This window comes from Taudactylus pleione, unplaced genomic scaffold (genome assembly GCF_031769625.1).
Source record: "Taudactylus pleione unplaced genomic scaffold, aTauple2 ptg000012l, whole genome shotgun sequence".
Classification (NCBI taxonomy): domain Eukaryota; kingdom Metazoa; phylum Chordata; class Amphibia; order Anura; family Myobatrachidae; genus Taudactylus; species Taudactylus pleione.
In genome coordinates, this window is record NW_028284415.1 from 5,231,013 (window position 1) to 5,254,260 (window position 23,248).

General features: G+C 40.6%; 1 protein-coding gene across 2 annotated transcripts in view; it reads right to left on the reverse strand.

The window, feature by feature from the left end:
* Window positions 1-1,293: 1,293 nt before the first annotated feature.
* Window positions 1,294-23,248, reverse strand: part of CRLF3 (cytokine receptor like factor 3) — a 31,606-nt gene continuing 9,651 nt past the window's right edge. Inside the window, exons 2-8 of one of the 2 annotated variants that reach the window (XM_088468564.1) lie at window positions 15,526-15,733; window positions 14,188-14,272; window positions 13,856-14,033; window positions 10,536-10,758; window positions 7,910-8,042; window positions 6,877-6,989; window positions 1,294-4,821 (exon numbers count right to left, since the gene is read on the reverse strand). In XM_088468564.1, coding sequence (XP_088324690.1) covers window positions 4,565-4,821; window positions 6,877-6,989; window positions 7,910-8,042; window positions 10,536-10,758; window positions 13,856-14,033; window positions 14,188-14,272; window positions 15,526-15,733 — 1,197 coding nt within the window. In that variant the 3' untranslated portion in view covers window positions 1,294-4,564. The remainder of the gene's footprint in view (window positions 4,822-6,876; window positions 6,990-7,909; window positions 8,043-10,535; window positions 10,759-13,855; window positions 14,034-14,187; window positions 14,273-15,525; window positions 15,734-23,248) is intronic. The other variant, XM_088468563.1, reaches the window with a different exon arrangement.

Consider the following 23,248-nt stretch of genomic DNA (forward strand, 5'->3'; position numbering starts at 1 on the left):
CGGTTTCCTCCCACACTCCAAAAATATACTGGTAGGTTAATTGGCTCCCAGCAAAAATTAACCCTAGTGTGTATGTGTGTGCATGTGGTAGGGAATATAGAGTGTAAGCTCCACTGGGGCAGGGACTGATGTGAATGGCCAAATATTCTCTGTAAAGCGCTGCGGAATATGTGTGCGCTATATAAATAACTGGTATTAAATAAATAATAAATATATATATATATATATATATATATATATAGGGCTTGATCCAATCAGGTATTAAGGGGACAAATTGCCAGTGCAATGGCATAGAAACATCAGCAAGGCCTTTCGCCCTCCTCATGGCCCGACCTCACCCTTGACTCGCACATTTTTGTACGTAGCCCTATGAGGCTGCCAACAAAATGTGCAAGTCCGGAGGTACTGTAAGTGTGGCATACAGCCTTACTTGCGGGCATGAGTAACTCACACTTAGGCCCGTATTCAATTAGTTTTGCATACATGATAAAGTTTTGCATGGTGTCAGAATCGGGGAAATCAGCCTGTACCCCCCAAAATATAGTGCCCGATTAGCCCTAATAAAACTATTTGGGGTACATAAGTTCACACAATTGCCACTAATTTGCACAAGTGGTGAAGAATAGCATAAAGCAGTATTTTGGGAGAAAATAAAGTAGTCCTGTCAAATTTGGGGTACCTGAAAATGGGTGCAAGCATGTTTTAATGTCTGTGAAGTGAACTTTTAAATAAAGTGAGTTTGCACCCCAAAAAATGCACCTGCAATCCCCAAAACACTTGACCCCTTCTTAGTGCACCCCCAGTACCTTATTTCGCTAGTTTGTGAACTTGTCCCCCCACTTTGCACTTTTTCGCCCCTAAATTCAAAGTACTTTTTTGGGGTGTTCTTAAGGGGTTTTTTTAGGATTTTTTTAATGCAGTTGGCCACTGGAGGGCTGTCCCAAGGGTTCCGAGTGGTTTCCCCCACCTTTGCACACAAACAAAAATGTTGCACTTCTTTTTTTTCACCTATTCAGAGGAGAATCTTTTTCGCTTATTACATTGCATTCTCGCGTACGCGAAAAGCGGATGCAATTGAATACGGCGATACTTTGACAGGTGAAAAGATGCAATCGGCGACACTTTCGCGGATTCCGACTTTTCGCGGCTAAATTGAATACGGGCCTGAATTGGATGGAGCATGACAATTCTATCCTACAGAAGAGCCACAGTTTACTATTTTACAACACTATTCCAACTCAATATTATCCAGAACTTTCATTTCTAAAACATAAGACAACAAGGAATCCAAGATGCTTTTAAATGTAAAACATTTTATTAATAATACAAAAACAGTCTGACATATAGTCTGGTCATTAGCTGAGGTCATAAAAACGTTGCCAGGCCTCTGTGGTACAGTGGTGTTATGTTATATATTCACATTTTGGTGTAAACCTGGCACATTTCTTTAATCTGTGTCACAACTCTGTGGATGTCGGCAAGTACATAAAGAGGAGGGTTGTCCAAATGTGGTCAACTTCTTTATAGCTTCAGGTGTAAAATTAGCAGGACAAAACAATATTAAAACAAAGAAAATTGCACAGTGCCCCCCTGGCTGTCACTTTAAGATAATAAAAAAAACAGTATTTCATCCCCTATATCCAGAGGATGGAAAACAGTTCAATAATGGAAAATATACAGGGAGGTCAGAAACATATACATGTTTCCATGGTTACAGAAGCTTAATATTGGAGCAGAAATAATATGGGTTGTGTACATATATAGCAGTAAAAAAATATGGATATTGGACACTGAGATCAAAACCGGTTTTAAACAACCTTGAATCTAAAGCGTGTTACCCATTGGAAAAAGAAAAGTAGTAAATATACACATTTTATACACAGAGGTTTGCAGCATATTTCCATTTAAAGAGACATACTGAAATATAAAATAATTCAAAAATAATAGCTCTCTTTATAAATCACTATGACACTGAATATTCTCAACTAGGGCTACTCGGAACTCTATTGAAACGCCATTAGTCTGCTCTACCTGTGTGAGCAGAGAATATTACATGAGGAGATGGCCAGCAGCTGCGTGTTCTATGAACATTCTAGATCCTAGTAGCAGTCAGTCATGTAACAAACAGTTCTGTGCAGGACGACTTCTACTGATGTACAAAATAAAGCAGAAGAATGGCAAATTCTGCCTTCAAATTACGAACTTCCATATAGTAAACATATCAGTGTCCATGAGTATTTAGAAAGCAAAAATGTGATAGGTTTTATTATCCATAGGACACAATGTGCCTTACCCTTGTCACTTTACTGATAACTCAGGGAGGCATGTTACCCCATCTACTTGGAGACTATAGAATTATACAGTGCCAGGCTGAGGTAACACACATATACTAACACACAAGACCGTGATTAGAGAAAATATACAGTATGTAAAATAAAGCTATTTTCTGTTTTATCTAAAAAAAAATAGATTTGTTCTCATTATACTAAATATAAAAAGCCCTGAGTTGAAAACTGGAGACTCAGCAAAAAAGTGCTGTTAATACTGGAGGTTAAGAGTGGCAAAGCACTTGTATCGTATCATGTACATTAACATTTGGGGAAAGTGAATCACAATACAATCAGCGAAGGAATGAGAGATCACTTCTGATAAGCCCACAACATGGGTGTGTATGTGACGTAATAAGCAATTATGGTAAATTATCATATATAAAATTCATTGTTCTATTTGTTTGTGTGTCGGATTATGCTTTCGGACACCCCTGCACCAATTAGGATGAAACCAACGCGAAGTAGTCCAGTTGGATTCTTGTCAGGCTTTAGGGGGGTTCGGGTCCCCAGTCGGACTGCCCGTTGGTGTACGCTTGGCAGAACTTTGACCCGGGAGCCTGTTCTGGGCCTTCCACTGGATGGATTTGGATGAAAGCTTCACAGAGGGGTGGTAATTGGTCTGGGATGCCGAATGGAGTGGTTGGGAACCCGGTCGGACCTCATTAGCGGAGTGCGCTGGACAGAACTTTGACCCAGGTAGCCTGTACTGGGCCTTCACTGGATGGATTTGGACAACCTCACATAATAAAACTTAAGAACTTGACAATTTAAACCCAGGCAACACCGGGTACTTAAGCTAGTTACAATATATTGATATGCAAGACAAATTAAATTATAGGATACCTCCACCTATAAACCCCCCCAAAAAATAAAGTTTTGGATGGCATTTGGTAGGTACATAAAAAGAATAAATTGAATCTCAGATGAAGCAGGAAATCCTTATTTGCTTGAATAGCTGGTACGCACGGAAGAATGGGAAGTTTGCCGTCTGGAACAATCCAGCCCTAAGCAGGTGAGAGCATTACTGAGCCTCAAAATGGTAATCTAAAAATTTGGCATTCACATATTACCACCTCTATCCTTTAATACAACTGTGTAAATTTAAATAAGCTGAATTTTTCTATGTATTTCTATATGTAATATAGTTGAATTAGACAATCAATTTGTTCTGATTTTGGTTGGTCTCTCAGTGTTGTTATTGTGATTTATTAAGAAATGTAATCACAGACTATAAATTCTCTACACATAATAATTGAGAATCACATTGGTTAGCAAAGCAGAACAGCAGCACTGGTGCCTGGGGTTTGATTCTGCTCAGGGTCTTAATTCAATGGAGTTTGCATTAGGTTCCGCCATTTCCTCCCACTGTTGAAGGCTATATTGGTAGGATAATTGGTTTCTGAATAAAGTATGCATGAGTGAGTCTGTGGTAAGGAGATTAGATTGCACGCCCCAGTGGGGAAAGGATGGCTGTGTTGGAATAAAGTTTGGTGATTGTACAGCATTGTGGAATGTGTTGTCATTATGTAAGGAATAATAACAATGAAGTTGAGGAGCCTCAGCGCACAACACTTACAAAGTCCAAATAAATAAAAGAAAAAAAAAACAAAAACATTCTCCAATTAAAAACACATGGTCGTTGATATTTTGATTTTAAACATATAAAATAAAAGTCTTAAAATAAATGAAGCAAGTACACCTAATTAGTTAGGTGTACTTAACATTGATCACGGTTATGGTTAAGTCAGTATTCATTTCTTCACTAACACTTTTATGTCAATGAAAAGTAGATGACCACCATTTAAAATGATATACCTACTGTATAAATACAAGTGCTGGATTACATCTAATAAGATATGGAGGTTCACAGTAATTCTATGGTATTAAAAAAGCCCTGGACTGTGGCTTAAAATCAGATGAAGATCCATGGGCTGGTTTACAAATGCACCAGAATTGTGCAACACACTGTCTCCATCTAGATACTACAATTGACAAAATAATATTGCATCCATCAGTTTTTGATGTGATCAATAAACTTCTGTGTAATTGAGATGAAATGATCTGTAAGACTAAGTGCTGACCAGAATCAACAATTGAGAGGTTAAACTTGGGAGTCGCTTAGTCACGAATTAGAAATAGATTGATATGTGCGACTGCACAGCTGCTCAGATCAACACAATATAGCCAAAGTTCTCAGGACAACATTGATCTGTCTTATTAGAAATACCGACCAATTAAAACACCAAAACCTTCCAGCTGGGATGAAAAAACGAGCATCCAAAATAGAGTGAGTCACATGACTGCTCCAACAACCAATCAAAGACCACCTCCCGGTTGTTGGAACCAATAGTCACCCTGTGTCTGTGGTACAGAACATCATTGTTGTTTGTGGGTCCTAAATTGACAATCTCCATGTCAAATGTGATCGTGGACCCGGGGGACACGGGAGGCAACTGATTGGTCATCTCCTTACCATTCACAAACACAGCCCCTGCAGGAGACAAAGTGACAAATAATAAATTGAACAGCAGAAGTAAAAGGAAAAAAAGAATTACTGAAAGGTACACAAAATAAATATATTCAGCATATTTATATTATTACAGTTACTTTAATTTCATTAAAATACTCTATTGCAGCCATAACAAAAAGGATTAACTTTTAAGTTAGCTGAGCAGACACATTAAAAAAAAAAAAAAAAAACACACCCACATAGGGTATATAATGTGTTGACTCCTTCCCCTGGTGTCTTTGAGAACTTCCCAAGAGTTTACTGAAAAAAATCTAAACTGAAATACTCCATGGCAGCTAAATATTCCCCCACCCGTGTTTTCTAAGAAATTTAATTAATAGTAATAATTCTATCATTTCCTTATCAACTCCATGACAGCCATAACGAATGGGATGTGCAGAAACAATACAGGACATCGGTTGAGAAAAAGCATCAAAACAAACAAGCGGAAAATTTTTATTGACTAACTTTAAACAGCATCAGCAGAAGAGGTCATATCCAGAAGATCATGTATGGTAAGGTTGTAAAAGGATGACCACCCAGCTACCTTGCAGGAATCATCCACTGAGGCCTGGGCTCTGTGGGTCCCGAATGTTGCCACCACCCTTGTAGAACATGTGCGTAAAATTTTCCATGCCTCTTATAAGCCTGTGCAATGGCATTGTAAAATCCAACATACAAGAGTATGTCTGGATCTAGCATGTCCTTCGTAAGGACATGCTAGATCCATACAGGAATACAAATAGTTGATCTGTTTCTCTGAATTCCTTTGTTCTAGAGAATCAGACAGAATTGCAATGACAAGATTCAGTTTATACAAGTCTTCCTTTAGTTGGTGGTGGGCAGAGAGAAGATGTTTTCTTGATTATATGAAAAGTTGATAATACCGTTTGTAGGCAAACAATTAGTTTCTCTCTTGAGATTAGGCTGACGTGTTAGGCTGTCCCTATTCCTAATGTTGAGATCCTTAATAACCATGTGCTCTTTGAGGATCACCAGCGTAAAGGTTGAGTTTAAACAAAATATTGGAGAAAGGAAGAAGTTTGTATTTTGTTTTCTATTCCCATGGTTCTATTATTATGTTTGAGGGGCTTATTCACAACGTCAGAGTTTAATGACCAGGGATCTTCTCCAATTTCACCATATTGACAGTAAATATGGTGAAATTGGAGAAGATCCCAGGTCATTTAAGCCTGACGTTGTGAATATGACCATTCAAGATCACTGAGATAACTCAATGATCCAAAAGCAAAAAGACAAAGGCTATCATCATCGAGATACATATTTGTATGTAGTCTGGTCTTCTTTAGCTCTTGTATGGCATATCCTCTCTGTGACCGGTGTCCTTCATTATCCTGGAAATTAACTCTGCAAACTGTACAGGAATATGATAGGTGACCATTTTGGGCTGAGGAAAAACAGTCTGCACAAAAAAACACAAACACAGACTTGTCACATACTCCACAAACAAGTGATGAGACTTGCTGTTTTTCAGATTATGTTGGAAAAAAAAAAAAGAAAAAAAAAAAAGAGTACCGAGAAGGAAGAGTAACAAACGGACTAATAAAATGTAGACAGTATCAGCATGCCATGCACACATCTGGGCATTACCAGGAATGAGGTGTTACTCTATATGTCTTATGGGTATAATTTATTTTACCAGAGTAGAGAGTTACCACATTCGTTATGATTGCCCTGGAGTTAAAAAAAGGAGAGCATTCTTTGTGGGGTGTACTGTGTCACCTTACAGGCTCAGAAAAAGATATCATTTCAAATTAGGACCCAATGGAGAACCAAACTAAGGGACTCCTAACAGAGTGCCCACTATAGCCTTTAGTACTAGTTTACGTTCCAGGAAGGGTGTAATTTTTCCCTATTGCCCTGCCTCTTCTGTGCCCCACAACTGAACAATAATGTTCACTATGTGTAGAAATAAAATTTTATACTCTGATAATGCAAAATAAATAAAAATAATGTAGAGTATATGACAAGCGTGATAGGTAGATATACCCAGAAGCTTGCCCGATAAGCACTCACCACTTGTGCTAATACATACAGCCTTGTCTCTCTGTAAGGAATCATAGCCACTCTCTTTCTCCACACAAATTCCAATACTGTCCCTCTTATCTGGCTGTCCGGCAGTCTCTATCCTGCAAGAGGAGTGAGGGGAGGGGGGGTCAAATATTATTTGCAATCAATAATTAAGTCTACACTGTTTCAGGCAATCAGTCCTTGTTTCCTTCAGAAACTTAAAATGGTCTAGGATTAGAACACTATGATCTTAACAGCTAAATGTTGCAGTTTGTACAGTCTCCATTATGAAATTATGTACACTATGTAGACAAAAGCGATTGGCCATCCCTGCGCAAGTGAAATGCATACCATTGCACATGAGTTTGAAATGGCCACTAATGTTGTGGTTTTAACAAGAACATTTTGTAGGGAGGCCCATGCACTTGCAGTTCTACGGAAACAAATGTTTTTATTAGGACGCCAATGCCACCTGTCATGTTTCCAGGGCGATGCTGGACTGGTATACAGAAAATGTTGTAGCTCAGAGTCCAGATCACAACCCCATGGAGAACCTCTGGGACAAATTGGAGCAACGGGTGCGTTCTAGGCCGACTCAACCTTCTTCAGTGTCACAGTTGGTCACTGTAGTTAAGGCGTAATTTTAAAATATACCGCCTATTGTTGTCCAGGAACTAGGACGGATGTCTGCAGTAATCACTGCACAATGTGGACCTCTACAAAGTACTGACGTCAATAAAATCACATTGATCTATTTGTGGTCAGTGTCCAATCACTTTTGTCTACATAGTGTATAAAAGATATATATACATTTGGGCATACTTTATAGATGAAAGGGACAAGTTTTCGATAACATGACAAATATAATATGTATTAATTTAATAACTAAACACAGGAGAGAAAAACATTTGAGAGAGAGATCTAGTGGTCAATCAGGAAGGTTCCTGGAGTAGGTAAAATAGGAATGACTGAAACAATGGAGCAGTAGAGTACCACATACTGCCTCTTGGCAAGGAGGTAAATATCAATCTCCTCTTACCTAAATGTCAGCGTTTGACCAGGGAAATATGTGGCAGTTTTGGAGTAGAGGACACCATGGCAAAATGTATCATTACGCAGAGCAATGTTTCTCCGGCTGCTCAAACTGTAGCCTTCTAATCCAGGGTTCCACTCTACCAGACAGTAATAATAATAATAATAATAATAATAGTAGTAATGTGTGGCACTGCAGAATATTATATTTTTTATTATAAACAGCCCCTTAACCAGCATCAATAACCTACAGGTCCTATCACCCACTCCAAAGACTTTTGCTTGACTTTCCAAGTGTAAAACTTGAGTAAGGCTTTATCAACAACCACACCACTAGATTTGCATTACCAAGCACTTAGAATGCTTCTACACTGACACTTGCCCAAACTAAAAACATATTAACCCAGAGGTTCCCAAACTCAGTCCTCAGGGCACCCTAATGGGGCATACACACTAGACGATTCGCTCCATTAGCGATATCGTCTAGTGTGTCCCCAGCAGGGGTGTGCTCAATGTCTTTAACGACATTGAGCACACACACTGAACAATATCATGCACGATATCGTTCAGTCACGGGCACCCTCCCTCATCCCCGAGCATGCAACAGCCTGATCATATCGTCAGGTTGGCCTGCATGTTCGGGCGATGAACACAAAGACCAACGATCTGCGGTCGCTATCGTTAATCGTTTTTGCATACAATTAGGCCGATATAATGAACGACTGAACGATAACGATATCTGTGCACGCACCTTAAGAGTCCAGGTTTTAAGGATATACGTGCTTGACCACAGGTGACTTAATTAGTACCTCAGTCAGTTTGATTTAACCACCTGTGCTTAACCATGAATATCTCTAAAACAAACTATTGGGGTGCTAGAAACTTATAATGGATAAATCCCGCACCAGTGTCCAAAGGACCAAATATGTATTTTGTTATAATACCATAGGTTCAAACCTCATCAATTCCATTAAATGAATAAATGTTTTATAACTTCTAATATAAATTTTAAATTTTTAATGAGGGTGCTACCATGATGCTATAAGTCATGGACAATTGTTTCAACAAGAGAAAGAAGAAAGAAAGCATCTTTTTGGTGCACTCTGAACCAAATAATTCTAAAACATATACTTTTATTGGTATGTAGTAAAATAGAAAAAACGGTGAAATATTAAAATGTAGTTAAGTGTAAAGAAAGAAAATAGAAGTGTTTAAAAATTATTATTACGACTGCTATTTATAAATGTGTCTGCTTAATATTTATTCCCTGAGCTAAATTGCTGTAATTAATTGCACCAATAATTGAAATAATTGGTCTTAGGCCGTAACTTAAAGCTGGGAAACAGAATAAGTGTCCCGCTCACAGTCTCTAGTATATGGGATACTGACGCTGCTCAGCGGTTTGTCCCCTGTTTAAACTACTGTCCATCACAGCGGTGAACACTGGGTTGTTACTTTTAATCGGACACAGACAAATTACAACATTTCAACATTTAGGTACATTGTTATGCAGTACAGAGTCACATTTTATAGCAGTCGTATTAGAACGCCGACGGCCGTTTCACCATAGGCTTTTTCAAGCCTTGAAAAAGCCTATGTGACGAATATAATAGGGGAGCAGCAGCAGAATAATGGCACTATATATTACTAAATAAGTGGCTGTAAGCGGGATACAGGGTCTTTTTTCCTGAATATGTACCCAATATTTATATATGTTGTGTTTCATCAATAATAATGGCAAAGAGTTTACTACCGTGACAGGCTATAATTAAAATAAGGGAACAGCTGCTGAATAGCTGTCCCGTATGATATAAAACTGAACTATGCCATATATATACTGCTCTAGTTTAAAGTAGTGGATTTTATAGATGGTGAGACACATAAGAGGATAATATTGGCTGTGACATTATTGTATAGTAATAAAATCACGGTCCATAGGATATTAGCTGCTGACAGTGGCTTCATATATTAATGAATATCAGTCAAGAATAAGGTGTATTTGAAAACACTATTTGAATTGGAGATAATCAGGATTCTATAACAGCATTTAATCATTACATATGTAACATTTATGTTACAATAGATATAGCTGAATAGAAACAGAAGGACACAACATAAGAGCAACAATATACTTATTACTTAGTTACAGTGTAGACTTATAATCAAGGATACAATAAAGTGTAGCAAGCACTGAAACATATTGTTATTTAAATACAGGATCTCACTTTTAATACCTAAGACCAATTATTTCAATTATTGGTGCAATTAATGGAGCAATTTAGCTCAGGGAATAAATATTAAGCAGACATTTATAAATAGCAGTCGTAATAATAATTTTTAAACACTTCTATTTTCTTTCTTTACACTTAACTATATTTTAATATTTCACCGTTTTTTCTATTTTACTACATACCAATAAAAGTATATGTTTTAGAATTATTTGGTTCAGAGTGCACCAAAAAGATGCTTTCTTTCTTCTTTCTCTTGTTGAAACTATTGGGGTGCGACCGCGTTTGGGAACCTCTGTATTAACCATTACCAGCACAAACCAGCTCAATGACTTTTTAAAAGTAGTAGTTTAATTTTAACTGTGACGCTAGTAGGTTCAGTGTCAGCTCTTTTTGAGAACGTACCATGTGGAATGAGACTGGTGTGGCCAAGCTGTGGCACACTCCATGGGCTCCATTCCTGGCGCCCATCTCCTCGGGCACATACCCTGAACTGATAGTCTACATTGGGGTCAATTTGTAGTACTATGAATTCGCACTCAGAGCCCACATAAGCATCCTCAAAATGGCCTGTGGAATTTTTGTGATACTGCAGTCGGTAATCCTGGGCCACAAAGTCATCGTCCACCTGAAATAAGCAGAATGCAGAGTTATTAAATTGATAATGACCTACGAGGAGACCTGCAATGTTCTGGCCTCCTGAAATAGTCATAATGGTGGTTTTTCGCTGCAAAGTGTATTTACATAGGAAACAGACAAGAATATGAATGAACCAGGAATATGCCACAGCTGTACTTTTTATAGCTGCTAACCCACAAATTTAGGACACTATCATTTTAATTAGTACAATGTTGCTAATATGACATCCTATTATAGTGATTGATGTACTTGTTAGCTGTCCACAATATATGTATAGAAACAGAGTTTGTCAGCATGTATTAAATGTCATATATTGTGGGGTTAATTACTAGTTAATTTCTGGATATGAATGATCTACATTTCAAATGCAGATATTAATACCGTTTGCATGTTAGCCACCAGCAGCTCATATTGTTGTATCCCTTTAATAAATACAGTCGTTTTGGGGCGTGGCCTGGAGTAGCTAGGAGAAGGGTGCGTTTGGCCGGCTCTCCTGCCTATATCCTTTTAAAAAATCCTGTTAATTCTGGTTAGTTCCTTTCTAAACTAAATTGTTGAGCGGTACCTTTTCCTGCATATCGGGGACTCGGAAGTGGAATCCTGCTGATTGCCTTTAGCGATATATCCCCGGTATATCTCAGTGGCCCGGGTTCTCTGCTTGCAGCACCTGGTGTCCCTGTCTCTGGCTCCAAAAGCTGTATCGGGAGCTGTACTTACCTGGGGTCTCTGTCCCGCTTCCTGGCCGTTGTCCGTGAGATCCTGTTGCTGGTCCCTGGTATCCATCTCCCTGGTTATGTGCTGCCGCCATTTTGAGACTGACGTCTGCATCCTCCGGCTGATCTGATGCACTTGATGCAGTAGAGTGAGGTCTCCCTGCTTGGTTGGCAACGTTGCTGCTGTGGCTGTGCTGCCTCCCCATATCTGCAGCCTGTTGTCTCCTGGTCATCTGTGGGTGAGCTCTGGTGGTGTACTACCCGCCGCTGGTCACCTTCCGGCTTGCCATTTCATTCTCCCTGCTGTACTGGACTCTCCACATTCTGCAGTTTGGTAACATACGTGCCACGCTTTATTGATTACAATATAATCCTGCTATTATTTTGGCTGGGAATTAGTAAAGATGCCTGCCTCTTTACTGCAAATTCTCCGGGCTATTAATGCCTGTACTCAGAGGCTTCTTACTAAGCTTGATGGCATGATGGACGAACCCCAATATTCTGTAACAGCGATACGCACGCCTTCAGTGGGGGGGGCACTCTCTGGATCTAGCCTGTCCATTGGCGGTGCTCACGACTGAACTTAATACCCTACTATCTCCTGAGTACCAAGACTCTGATGTGACTTCTTTAAAGATCGGTCCAGTTGGGTTGAGGCTACAGAATTCATCCAAGAATTTTTTTGCCATATCCTGTACGTCCTGGGTTGCTCAGGGCTATTGATGGCGAGATGGATAGACCTCAGAGTTCTGCGGCAGCTGTACCCATATCTTTAATTGAGGAACAATCTCTGGATCTATCCTGTTCAATGGCAGAATTCACTTCTGAGCTGCAGAACCCATCAGCTCCTGAGTACCAAGATTCTGCTCTGATTTATCTGGGGATCAGTCCAACTGGGTTGATGATACAGAATTCATGCAAAAATTATTTGTTCTATCAGTTGGTCGGGAGTTTTCAGAACTTATTGTTAATGCTTTAGGTGTATATTTTTCTGATTATCTGGGGAGTCGGGGACGGGACTGTCCATACATTCTCGCAGGAAGCTGTGACCTGGCCAAACTAATATCCTTAATATTTTTTTAAATCTATTGTTCTGTATTAATGTTTGGTCACTTTCTCTAAGCAACTGTTTGTCCTATGTGATAGTTTGGTACCAAGTATAGTAAAGGAATGCCATTTTCTGTTATAAGGTGGGAGAGTTGGTTTTATTTAATTCAAAGCTGAGTTAGGCCTAGATTAAGGTCATTAGTTTATTGCCCTGCTCATTTCTATTGTTTTATTATCTTTTATTAGGGATGGGGAGGTGGGGGGTGTTAGTTTCTTAGGTAGTTAGTATAGATTGGAGAGGGTGGGGTGGTTTTTTGGGATCCAAGTGTGCCTGAGTTGGGGTTGGGTCATACAGGGTGGGGTGTAAATGGGTGGTTTGTTTTGGGTGTATGTTTATTTTGGTGGATGAGGTTTATTTGTATTTTATTATATTGTGCGGTTACTCTATATGTCCCATTTTTATTTTTTTTATACTCTAATATATTGGGTGTCCGAATGGCGCCTTTGGATACCGGTTTTATATAATTGTTTGATGGGGATCATAACCATATCCTGTTCATTTATGCTCTATAACATGCTGATATATTATATTATATATTATTGTTAATGCCGCATTTTTTTTTCTTTTTGTTCGCCACATTTATTGTTTAATGTAAATTGTAAATTCAATAAAAAATACTCAATTGAAAAAAAAAAATACAGTCGTTTTAATCCAATTTTGTTGCAGCTGTTTTGGCAAACCATTTGCAGATTGATACTTAGTGCGCTATACCACTTCAGTGAGCATGAGGTTAATAGTGTTATGTAATATTGGCTTAGTTTTCAGTTAAAATAGGCTGTGCATTTTCTTTTACTATAAATTATTATTAGTCTGTCTCTGCAATGCAGCAACTATTCGTGCTATTCACAGCTGCCACTGTACACTTTTGCACCGTATCCCATTTACAATGCATTGCTGTTGAATGTTAAAGACAGCAAGTGAAATTGTGAGCAGTGCTCTCTGTTAGTCTGATTTTCAAAATAGATAGGTGAGCCATACAGCCAATGTCCCATTGTCTTACACAGCTATTTCCAATTAGCTATCCAGTGCAGGTTAAGCCCACATTCTAGTACGTGTTCTCTAAAGGATCATTATCTTTCATTAAATGTTCAGGTAAACTGAGCGATATTGATTTGTAAACAACTCTTGAATGGCATTTTCATTTGTTTGTTTTCCCATTTTGGAGTCCATAAAGGCAGTGATAATTAATTTATTTATAGTTAGGTGATAATGAACAGGGACTCTATGGGATGAGAGTAGCAGATGATTATTTATAACTTACGTACCTTGCACCATTTCACCAAAATACCCCCAGGTCTCTCAATCAGATCTTCTATCTGTACTGGAGGCCTAGATGCCACTGTACCGTGTTTGGAGATGTGATCTCTAGCTATAGAGAGGAACGAGTCGTCCAGTTGAGCAGAGAGACAGGGCACCTCCACCAGCAAAGGGACCTCTGGCAAACTGAATAGACACAATGTTGTTAAAGCACACACAAACAACCTTAAGCCTCACACTTCCCTACCATCCCCTGGTCTATTTTTCAGGGAAACTGCAAGCATTGTCACTCACTCACAAGTCCAACCCTGTGAGTATCTACATTTTCTGCAAGTCTCACCTGTCCAACTGGATGTGAAGAGCTTTGTTAGTGAAATTACACAGGTTCTCATGTTCCCCGGTTTTGAAGGACACGGCAACCTCTCCTGGAGTTAAAATTAATTGCACAAAAATGAATAAAATATCCTGCACAAAGCCACATAAACTCTGATCTATATATAGGAGAGTCTAAACTGGAGTGTCACACTCAAAGAACGTTGATATATAATAAGCAGGAGTGATAAAATTAGGGTCTATTTTACCCCACCATGGATACACCGCACACAAAAAGAACAGATCGCGCACAGGAGTAGGTTTAACACCATGCAACTCCCTGATCAATGAGCAACAGGTACCAGAAATTCAATAAACGCTCAGCTCTACTACGAGTTATTCCTTCCAAGTTGCACCATATTCCTATTATGTATCTTGAAATTATTTTACTGTGTCTCCATAATCATAACAGTACTAAAGTTGCAAAAGAGATGTAGCTACCCCGGCAACAGACCAATCATGCTACACAGGTGCACTAAGTGCTGGTTCGTGCAGTGTCTGATAGTGAGACTATGCACATTGACTGGAAGGTATTACAGGGAGGTATGCTACACCCTATGAAACTTGATCTGTAAAGATAGATTTAGTGTAGAAAGTTCATCAAATAAAACCCAATGTAGAGCAAGTGGTCACACCCCAACAACCTTGATATGCAAGGAAATTCTATAGGATGCTGAACCTAACATACCCCAATCCATATAGAAATATTCTAGGGCAGGACATTTATTACTGGCCACTTTCAAATTAATCAAGACATTTGGGGCCAATTTATCATCGAGTTTTATCATACGTAACAAGTTTTAAAACTCGATGCATATAATAATAGTGCTCCAGCCAATCAGCTCTTAACTGTCATCTGTTTGAAAAATGACGGTTGGGATCTGATTGGCTGGAGCAACATCTATCATACGCAATGCGTTTTGAAAATAGTTTCTAATGCTAAAACGTGTTGGTAAAGGAGGCCCATTGTTAGGGAGGTCCAGGAATACGTATTTAAAGAAGTAGGGTAGTGGCCTCCATAGTAGTTTAAACTGACACATATTATCCATATGGGATGCACCATGTTAGGCTCATGTTCAACATATATTAATTTATCTATGTGCACCAATAGGCACGGTTATTAATCAGCTGAATTTTCCTAAGGTCTATAGAGATGGATAGGGGAGGGTCTGTTTTCATAATAGACGAGAGCTAGCCAGTAGCATCAGGCAGTGAGGAGGTACTCATAGGATAGGTTTATAAATACTAAGAACTTCTCAATAAAGTCCAGGCAGAAGGAAATGATAAAATTCCTGCCCATGCTGACCTTCTTTCAGCAGATCCTCTGCTGTGCTAACACCATGTTCCAGAAGCTTCTGACATTCATCTAGCGGTTTAATATTCTCCCGCTCAATGGCATCCACTTGCTGCAGGAGCATGACCAGCCTTTCATCCAGCATCTTGGACACCCCACTCTTCATGTCCTGGAAATGTTGCTGCAGAGTCTCTCGTGTCTGGGCTGCGCTCTCATTTATCTAGGAGACAATGTAATAACTGAAACCTAGGAAGTACTTCAAAAGTAAACTAAATTATATATAGTTTATTACTAGGCCTAGGGGTAAATTTACTAAGATTCATGTTGGTCCCGATTTGCTTTCTCGGATGAAAATATCACTTTTTGCAAATCAGGAATTTACTATCATTAAACTCGGGTGATTTGTGGTAGTTTTGTTGATAAAATCGGGTGGTTTAATGCCGCTAATTCGGCCGTTTTTTTGCAATACAAATTATATCACCATCGGCTCTGTTCGGAAGTAGTTTTCACTCATTTATGCCTAAATCGTGAATTTACCATTATTCGTTTTGCTCAATTCGCCCGTTTTACACTCAAATCAGGGACTCAATAGAAGTTTTAAATGCACCACCTCCTGAGCTGCGAGTTGCATTCCAACATACACAAATCACACTGATTTGTGTATGTTTTTGAATGGCTAGTGTGCTGTAAGGGTTAAATTTAAAGAGAAAAAAAAAAATCAACGTGAGGTCCCCCCCCTAAAACAGAACAAGTCCCTCACTATTCATAGCCAGTCCTGGTTGTCCAAGTACAGGGAAAAAAATGCGTAGGGTTCTACTGTACTTAGTACAACCAGCACTAGGCTTTGGGAATCAGTCCTGGTTCTGGAATTACAGGGGAAAAAATGCGTAGGGTCCACCTGTAATTGCCAGCACAGGACCCTTTCTAGCAAGGGGTTGATGTCACAGCCAGGGGAGCCCTTTCACCACGCCCCCCAGCCGCAGCATCAGTCCTAACCGCTAGTCAGCCCAGGCCAGGGATCCATGGGGAGTTGGGAACTCCCCCCCAATAAAGGGATCCCCCTTTCCAGGGCACCCCTGGCCTAGGCTGATAGCTCGGGGCTATCCCCACCACCCCTGGGCGGTGGGTTGATAGTGTAGGTGTTGTTAAAAAAAAAAAAATAGCCGTATCAACATTGTCTTTACAGTCGAACTGCAGGTCCCAGGAAGCCTCCCCCGCATGCTGGTACTTGGAGAACCATAAGTACCAGCATGCGGGGCATTAAGGGCTCGCTGGTACCTGTAGTTCACCTGTAAAGAAATGTCTAAAAAAAAACAAACACAAAAACACACACACAGTGAAAGTACAGTTTTATTACATACATACACACACTCACCTACATTACCAGAAGTGGTCCCCTTCTCCAAACTAGGCATCCAAGGTCTCCTTAAACCAAAAATCGAAAATCCCAATCCACGCAACACAGATCAGGATTTTCGAATTTTTGTTTTAAGAAGACCTTTGACGCCTACTTTGGAGAAGGGGACCACACCTGGTAATGTCGGGGGGGATGTGTGTGTGTAATAAAACTGTACTTTCACGGTGTGTGTGTTTTGTGTTTTCTTAGACATTTCTTTACAGGTGAACTACAGGTACCAGCGGGCAGTTAATGCCACGCATGCTGGTACTTGTGGTTCTCCAAGTACCAGCATGCAGGGAAGACTTGCTGGGACCTGCAGTTCGACTGTAAAGACAATGTTGATGTTTTTGTTTTTTTTACACAACACCTACACTATCAACCCGCCACCCACCACCCAGGGGTGGGTGGCAGGGATAGCCCCGGGTTATCAGCCTAGGCCAGGGGTGCCCTGCAGAGCCTGGGCTGACTAGCGGTTAGGACTGATGCTGCGGCAGGGTGGCCCGGTGAAAGGGCTCCCCTGGCTGTGGCATCAGCCCCCCTGCTAGAAAGAGTCCGGTGCTGGTTCTGGGAATTACAGGTGGACCCTACGCATTTTGTCCCCTGTAATTCCAGAACCAGGACTGATTTCCAAAGCCCAGTGCTGGTTGTACGAAGTACAGTGGAACCCTACGCATTTTTTCCCTGTACTTAGACAACCAGGACTGGCTATGAAAAGTCCAGGGCTGGTTCTGTTTTAGGGGGGAACCCCACGTCAATTTCTTTCCAAAAAATAACCATTACGAGATGAAAAAAAAAAAAAAACAAGCAGCCTGCACATATTTCACTGAAAACGGACAGGATCAACCAAATACACCATCAATCAAAAGGATCCTGTCAAAACCGGGACCTTGGTAAATTCACGATTTTTTAAGTGAAAAAAATGTCAGTTTTTGATCGATCTTATCAGAGTTGAAAAACGGGACAAATCCGGACTAAATCGATCCTTAGTAAATTTACCCCCTATTATGACTTCAATATTCTTAGACTAGAATATAAACAGCTGGCATTCTGAGACACAACTCAATATAAAGGTTTTTAGTTTGCGGCTATTTTGGTCTAACCTGTGCTAAATGTTAAATAAATATAACTTTTTAAACTGTGAACATGAAATATAGAACTGGGATAATACAACAGCTATAAATAATACACTCAAATGCTGGATTACCACATATACAGATAGAAGACCGACTGCCACACTACGCACTCAGAGATGCTAAATGAAAACAAGGATGATAATCAGCGAGACACAACAAGGAATACCATCTGTCTATTTGTACCTTGATAAGCCACAGTATTTGTTCACATTTTGTCATGTCCTTTTCAAAATACACTGTATCCCCTGATTCATCTTCTGAAACTACCTACTTCCAAACCAGCGGTACCTCTAACAATTGCCAGCTGTAAGGAAATAGCCACGTGTGTGATGAAACTCATTCGTATCCCACTAGTTACAACACTGAAACTTTCAAATAATACAGTGCAAGATCAACTCCATATCTCCCGTCGCCAGCTCTGACCATCAGATACTCCAAGATAAAGGATTACCCCAGAGCGGTATCCAATTAGCCCCGAACATTGTTCGGGCGCTAATTGATCAAGTAAACTTGGATTTTTTTGCTGATTATCCCCGTTTTTCTGCTATGTTTTTTTCACCCTATCCTATTATTTCAGACTAAATAATAGGATATATCTCACGAAAACACATAGGGTCCGCGATAGGTCTGCGAGCTTATGTGTTTCCGACTTTTTAAGTTGAAAAAAAACAGCACTTATTGTGTATTATTTTTCGGGACACATCAGGTCCTGAAAAAAAAGCCCTGATAAATGCCGACGTCGGCTGACTTCGGGGCTATTGGATGGCCCCGGGGAATCCATTAGCGCCCGAACATTGTTCGGAGCCAATTGGATACCCCCCACAGTGTAACTTGGATTACATTATCAATCACTTAACAACAAAGGAGAAATACCCCTTCATTCCCAATATCAAAACACATGGACTGAATATAAAATAAACTTATCACAATTTGAATATGTAAAATATGTTGAAGCCCAAGGAAGAATGTATCTAATTAAATGTTATGTTGCATTGCAACCTCAATTCCACCACTTAAGACAAATAGACATTACGTAGAGATGTGTACTCAGTTGTCGTTGTTGCTGCAGTCGGATTAAACAGTCCTTCTAATCGCGCCTAGTCCTGTGCGAGTTGCAGAGCGTCTTTTCGTTCACCTTTTTTGCTGCAATTGCGTCTCAGTCACACATCATTAGCACAAGTTGACTTTGCTGACTAAAATGATATGCGCCATGTGTATGCGTGCGAGATTGCAGCTGTATCTGTATACAATGACAGCGGCTGTTACAGACTCGGTCACACACAGAACATATACATGCTGCATATCATTTTAATCAGCAAAGTCTGCTTGTGCGTCTTCTTCGCAAAAAACATTCCCAAGACTGCACGAATTACTCTGAAGCCGGCGGCTCTCATGCGCCTTGTGTAACGTGACTCATAACGCACGAAGAATAGACGAGGAAGGACATATCTGTAATACTGATTTACTGACCATAATTCTCTCTAATTTTCCATATCCTTAAATTGTGATGTGTAAAACATCAACTTTTGAGATGGGCAGCTTACAGGAAATGATGAAAGTCGCTAAGAACTTTCATGATTTTACTGAAACTCACACAGGAAGGAGTATGGTTAAGCAAAGTTTCCTCCTGGGGGGTTGGTAATTGTATAGGAGTTTGTGCAGAAGGTAAGAATCAGAGAAGTCACATGTCCTCGCACACAAGATAGTCACTATGTACGCTACATTCGCGCAACAAGGGTGCCGGGTAAAATTTAATTAAACAGCAAGAAAGGACACAAACTGACAACATAAGTAAGGTTGTAATTATTATATTAACTAGGTATGTCCACCACGCTCGGTCACAGTTCTGGAGCAGGCTGCAATGTTAGACAGGAGTATGCAGACAGTGTGACAGCTCCGCAGTCTTGCTGTACAGAGAGGTGCATGTTGTGGCGGCAGGGACGTCACAGCGCCTTAACTTACAGCACTTTCAACTTTTTATTTTACTTGTATTCCAGTGAGTAATGCAGAGGAGAATGTAATACTATTACACTAGTCTATAAAACAGCTGCAGAGGAGAGTCAGAGTCACACTGAACAATTCAGCAGACATGATTTTACATTAAGCCCCCAAACTGAAATAAGTTTACTGAATATTTCAATTATGGGTTCAATGTAACACTGGGAATAATTTGTTAGTTATTTTGCACAGGATATTTGTGGTTAATGTGGCAAAACTTTTTGAACTAAATTAGGTTTACCTGGTCATTTAATTTATTTGAAGCGCTCGATGGCAGCCCTGCTGTATGGTTAATCCTTGGTCAGCTAAGCAGAGACAAAAAAATAAAGTGGACATCTCTGGAAGGTATACAGTGTGACTTTGTTTTGAGCGAGTTCCCAAACTGCCTCTGGAAGGTAGATCCCAGCTCCTAACTGCAGGCTGTAATAGTATGAATGGTGTGCAATAAGTTTCTGGATGTGCAGTACATAAGTAGAGTAGACACAATCTGACTGTGAAGTGTAATCTCTGACTAAAGTGTTTGTGAAATTTCAGGGCACAGAACGGTATAGAAGTACTGTAGCCCTGCACACAGTTTATTCACTTCCTTCACAAATTCCTTATGGAGCTCAACAGAGGCCACTGGAGAGCCATGATTTTCTACGACCACAAGAATAGTCTGCGACAGCAGAAGAGTTTTGACCAACTGCGAGCTGCTTTTGGGGGAAGTAATTCCATCCCGACCCACTGTGTTTAAGTAGTTTGCAGAATTTCAGGACGGAATAGAGCTTCTGTAAGATGAGGAGTACTGTGGCTGCCATCATAGAGGACAACGTTGCTGCCGTGACAGTTAGACAAGGAGATAGGCATCTCGTCGGGATCCATTCGGTCGATAATACATGAAAAGCTTGGCCGGGGCATGATTTCTGCATGCTGGGTGCCCCATTAGCTGAATCAAGGGCAGAAAGATGCTAAGATGACTTGGCGCCGCAGCATGCTGGCCAGGTTTGATGACGGTCGTGCAAACGTTGTCTGGAAGATTATCAGTGGCGATGAAACTTGGATCTACAGTTTCGACCCAGAGACCAAACAGTCGGCCCAGTGGCCCCAGTTGAAAGTGCGCTACCATAGAAGCAGAAGTTTCAACATGAGCGCAACATAGCCAAGCCAATGATGGCTGTTTTTGTGGCCAAGACTGGTTGTGTAACTAGTGTACCAGTCGTGCAGCAGAGCACCATCACTGGGGACTGGTACGTCAACCAATGCCTGCTGCAAGTGTTGGAAGCCATTTCCAGGTGCTGTCCAAGAACTCGTGCTCATGGTGCCCTTCTCCATCACGACATCTGCCCATGAGTCCAGAAAGTGGTCTGCCATGAAGGCATCCAGAACCGTGGTCATCCGCCGTACAGTCCAGACCTGGCCCCCTGCAACTTCTTCGTGTTCCCACAAATCAAGCATATGCGTGGGATTAATTTTGGGTCATCTGAAGCTGTAGTGGAGACCTTCATCCAGCATGTAGAAGACAAACCTGCTTCAGATTGGTCCAGCTGCTTCACCAAGTGGTTTGAGCGCATTCAACTTTGCATAGACTCCTCTAGTGTGTAATGTTCATTTTGCACATATAATACTTTTTGTGCATCCGGAAACTTATTGCACACTCCGCGCATTATGCAATCGCAGCAGACCTAAAGCATGTCCAGAGGCTCCCTATTGTACGCCAACTCGTCTTTATGTCATGCTCAAGCTCTGCGACACCACACACGATCCCAGGAAGCAACTAGTTCTCCTGATAAGCAACAATACAGGAAGTGACACCACGACAACTAGGATCCTCTCTGCTAGATAAGTTTGCTCCCAAACTGTCCCTGCACCGACTGTGCCTTGCTCAGCTGAAGAGGCAGGAATAAAAGACAGAAGGAAGAGATGCACTATATACCTACCATGTGGTGTCTGCTCTCCAGTCAAAGATTAAATGAATGTTTACCCATATGCCAGAGTGGCCATAGAGTCTGAAAAATAAATCTATTTTATATATTACAAAAATGTTAAAATACAGTAATTCTATGACCTCCCAAAGTCAGGTTCTTTTCTCCATTTGTGGACCTCATGTACCTTCTCGGTTTACAAGAGAACAGTTCCACCAGTATCTATAGATCGAACACTTCTATAACTCAATGGACACGCGTGTTCACTGTAGACAGATAGATCGCCTCTGCCTCTCTGGTCACTCCTCCAAAGGTCTTCAAATCTTCCCTTTAGAACATTTTACTCCCCATCTCTTGTACTGAGAAGGATCCTTTTCAGACCTAGTGGGAAGCTGACTTGGGAGTGCAGCTTGACCAGGAGAACTGGACCAACATCTTCAAAGATGTTCTAAAAAACATCCATAAACGTCTACATTAAGGAGAACACTTACAAATTGCTTTATATCTGATATTATGACCCCACCAGGCTCTGCAGTATCTTTCCTGATTCATCAGAATTTTGCTGGTGGGACTGAAACTTGCTGGTGGAACTGTCCCAAGCTTTAAACATTCTGCAAGGCAGTCATCTCCCTAACCTCTCAAATTCGTAATCTGCAGATACCCTTCAACCCTAAGTACATACTCCACACACTACCTACCCTCGATTTCCCGAAACACATCTATAAATTGTTCCACCATATTACGAATGCTGCTACATGCACAATAGCCTGGGGAACTCCTCCATTTTCTCCCCCAAGATGTGGTCCCTGTAGACCTCCTGGCACAATCAACCTCACCTTGACCATTAAATAGACTTTGTTTATTCCCAATATCCAGGACACCCTCCCACCACACCTTTTAGTCTTCACCACACCCTGCCCAATGTGTAGTGTTCATTCTAGCACCCTGCACCTTCCCAACCTGTGCAGTTTCTCTTACCTGCCTGGGGTGTCGCGCTCTGCTCTAGTGCTTCTAGTACACTCAGCTGATGCAACAAATTGATGAGACCAGAGTGTGCTAGAAGCACCAGAGCAGAGAGCGACACACCAGGCAGGAAAGAGGAACTGCATGGGTTGTGAAAGGTGCAGGGTGCTGGAAAGAACACGAAATGTGGAACACTCCCTTTCCCCATCCATACTTTCTTTCATTTCTCCCCCAGTGATTGCAAAATATGCGCTAAAAATCGCATTTTTATACGCTACAGGCAGTGAGGGATTTAAAAATGAGCAGTTCCTGCAGGACGCACTGTGTGTCACTGACCT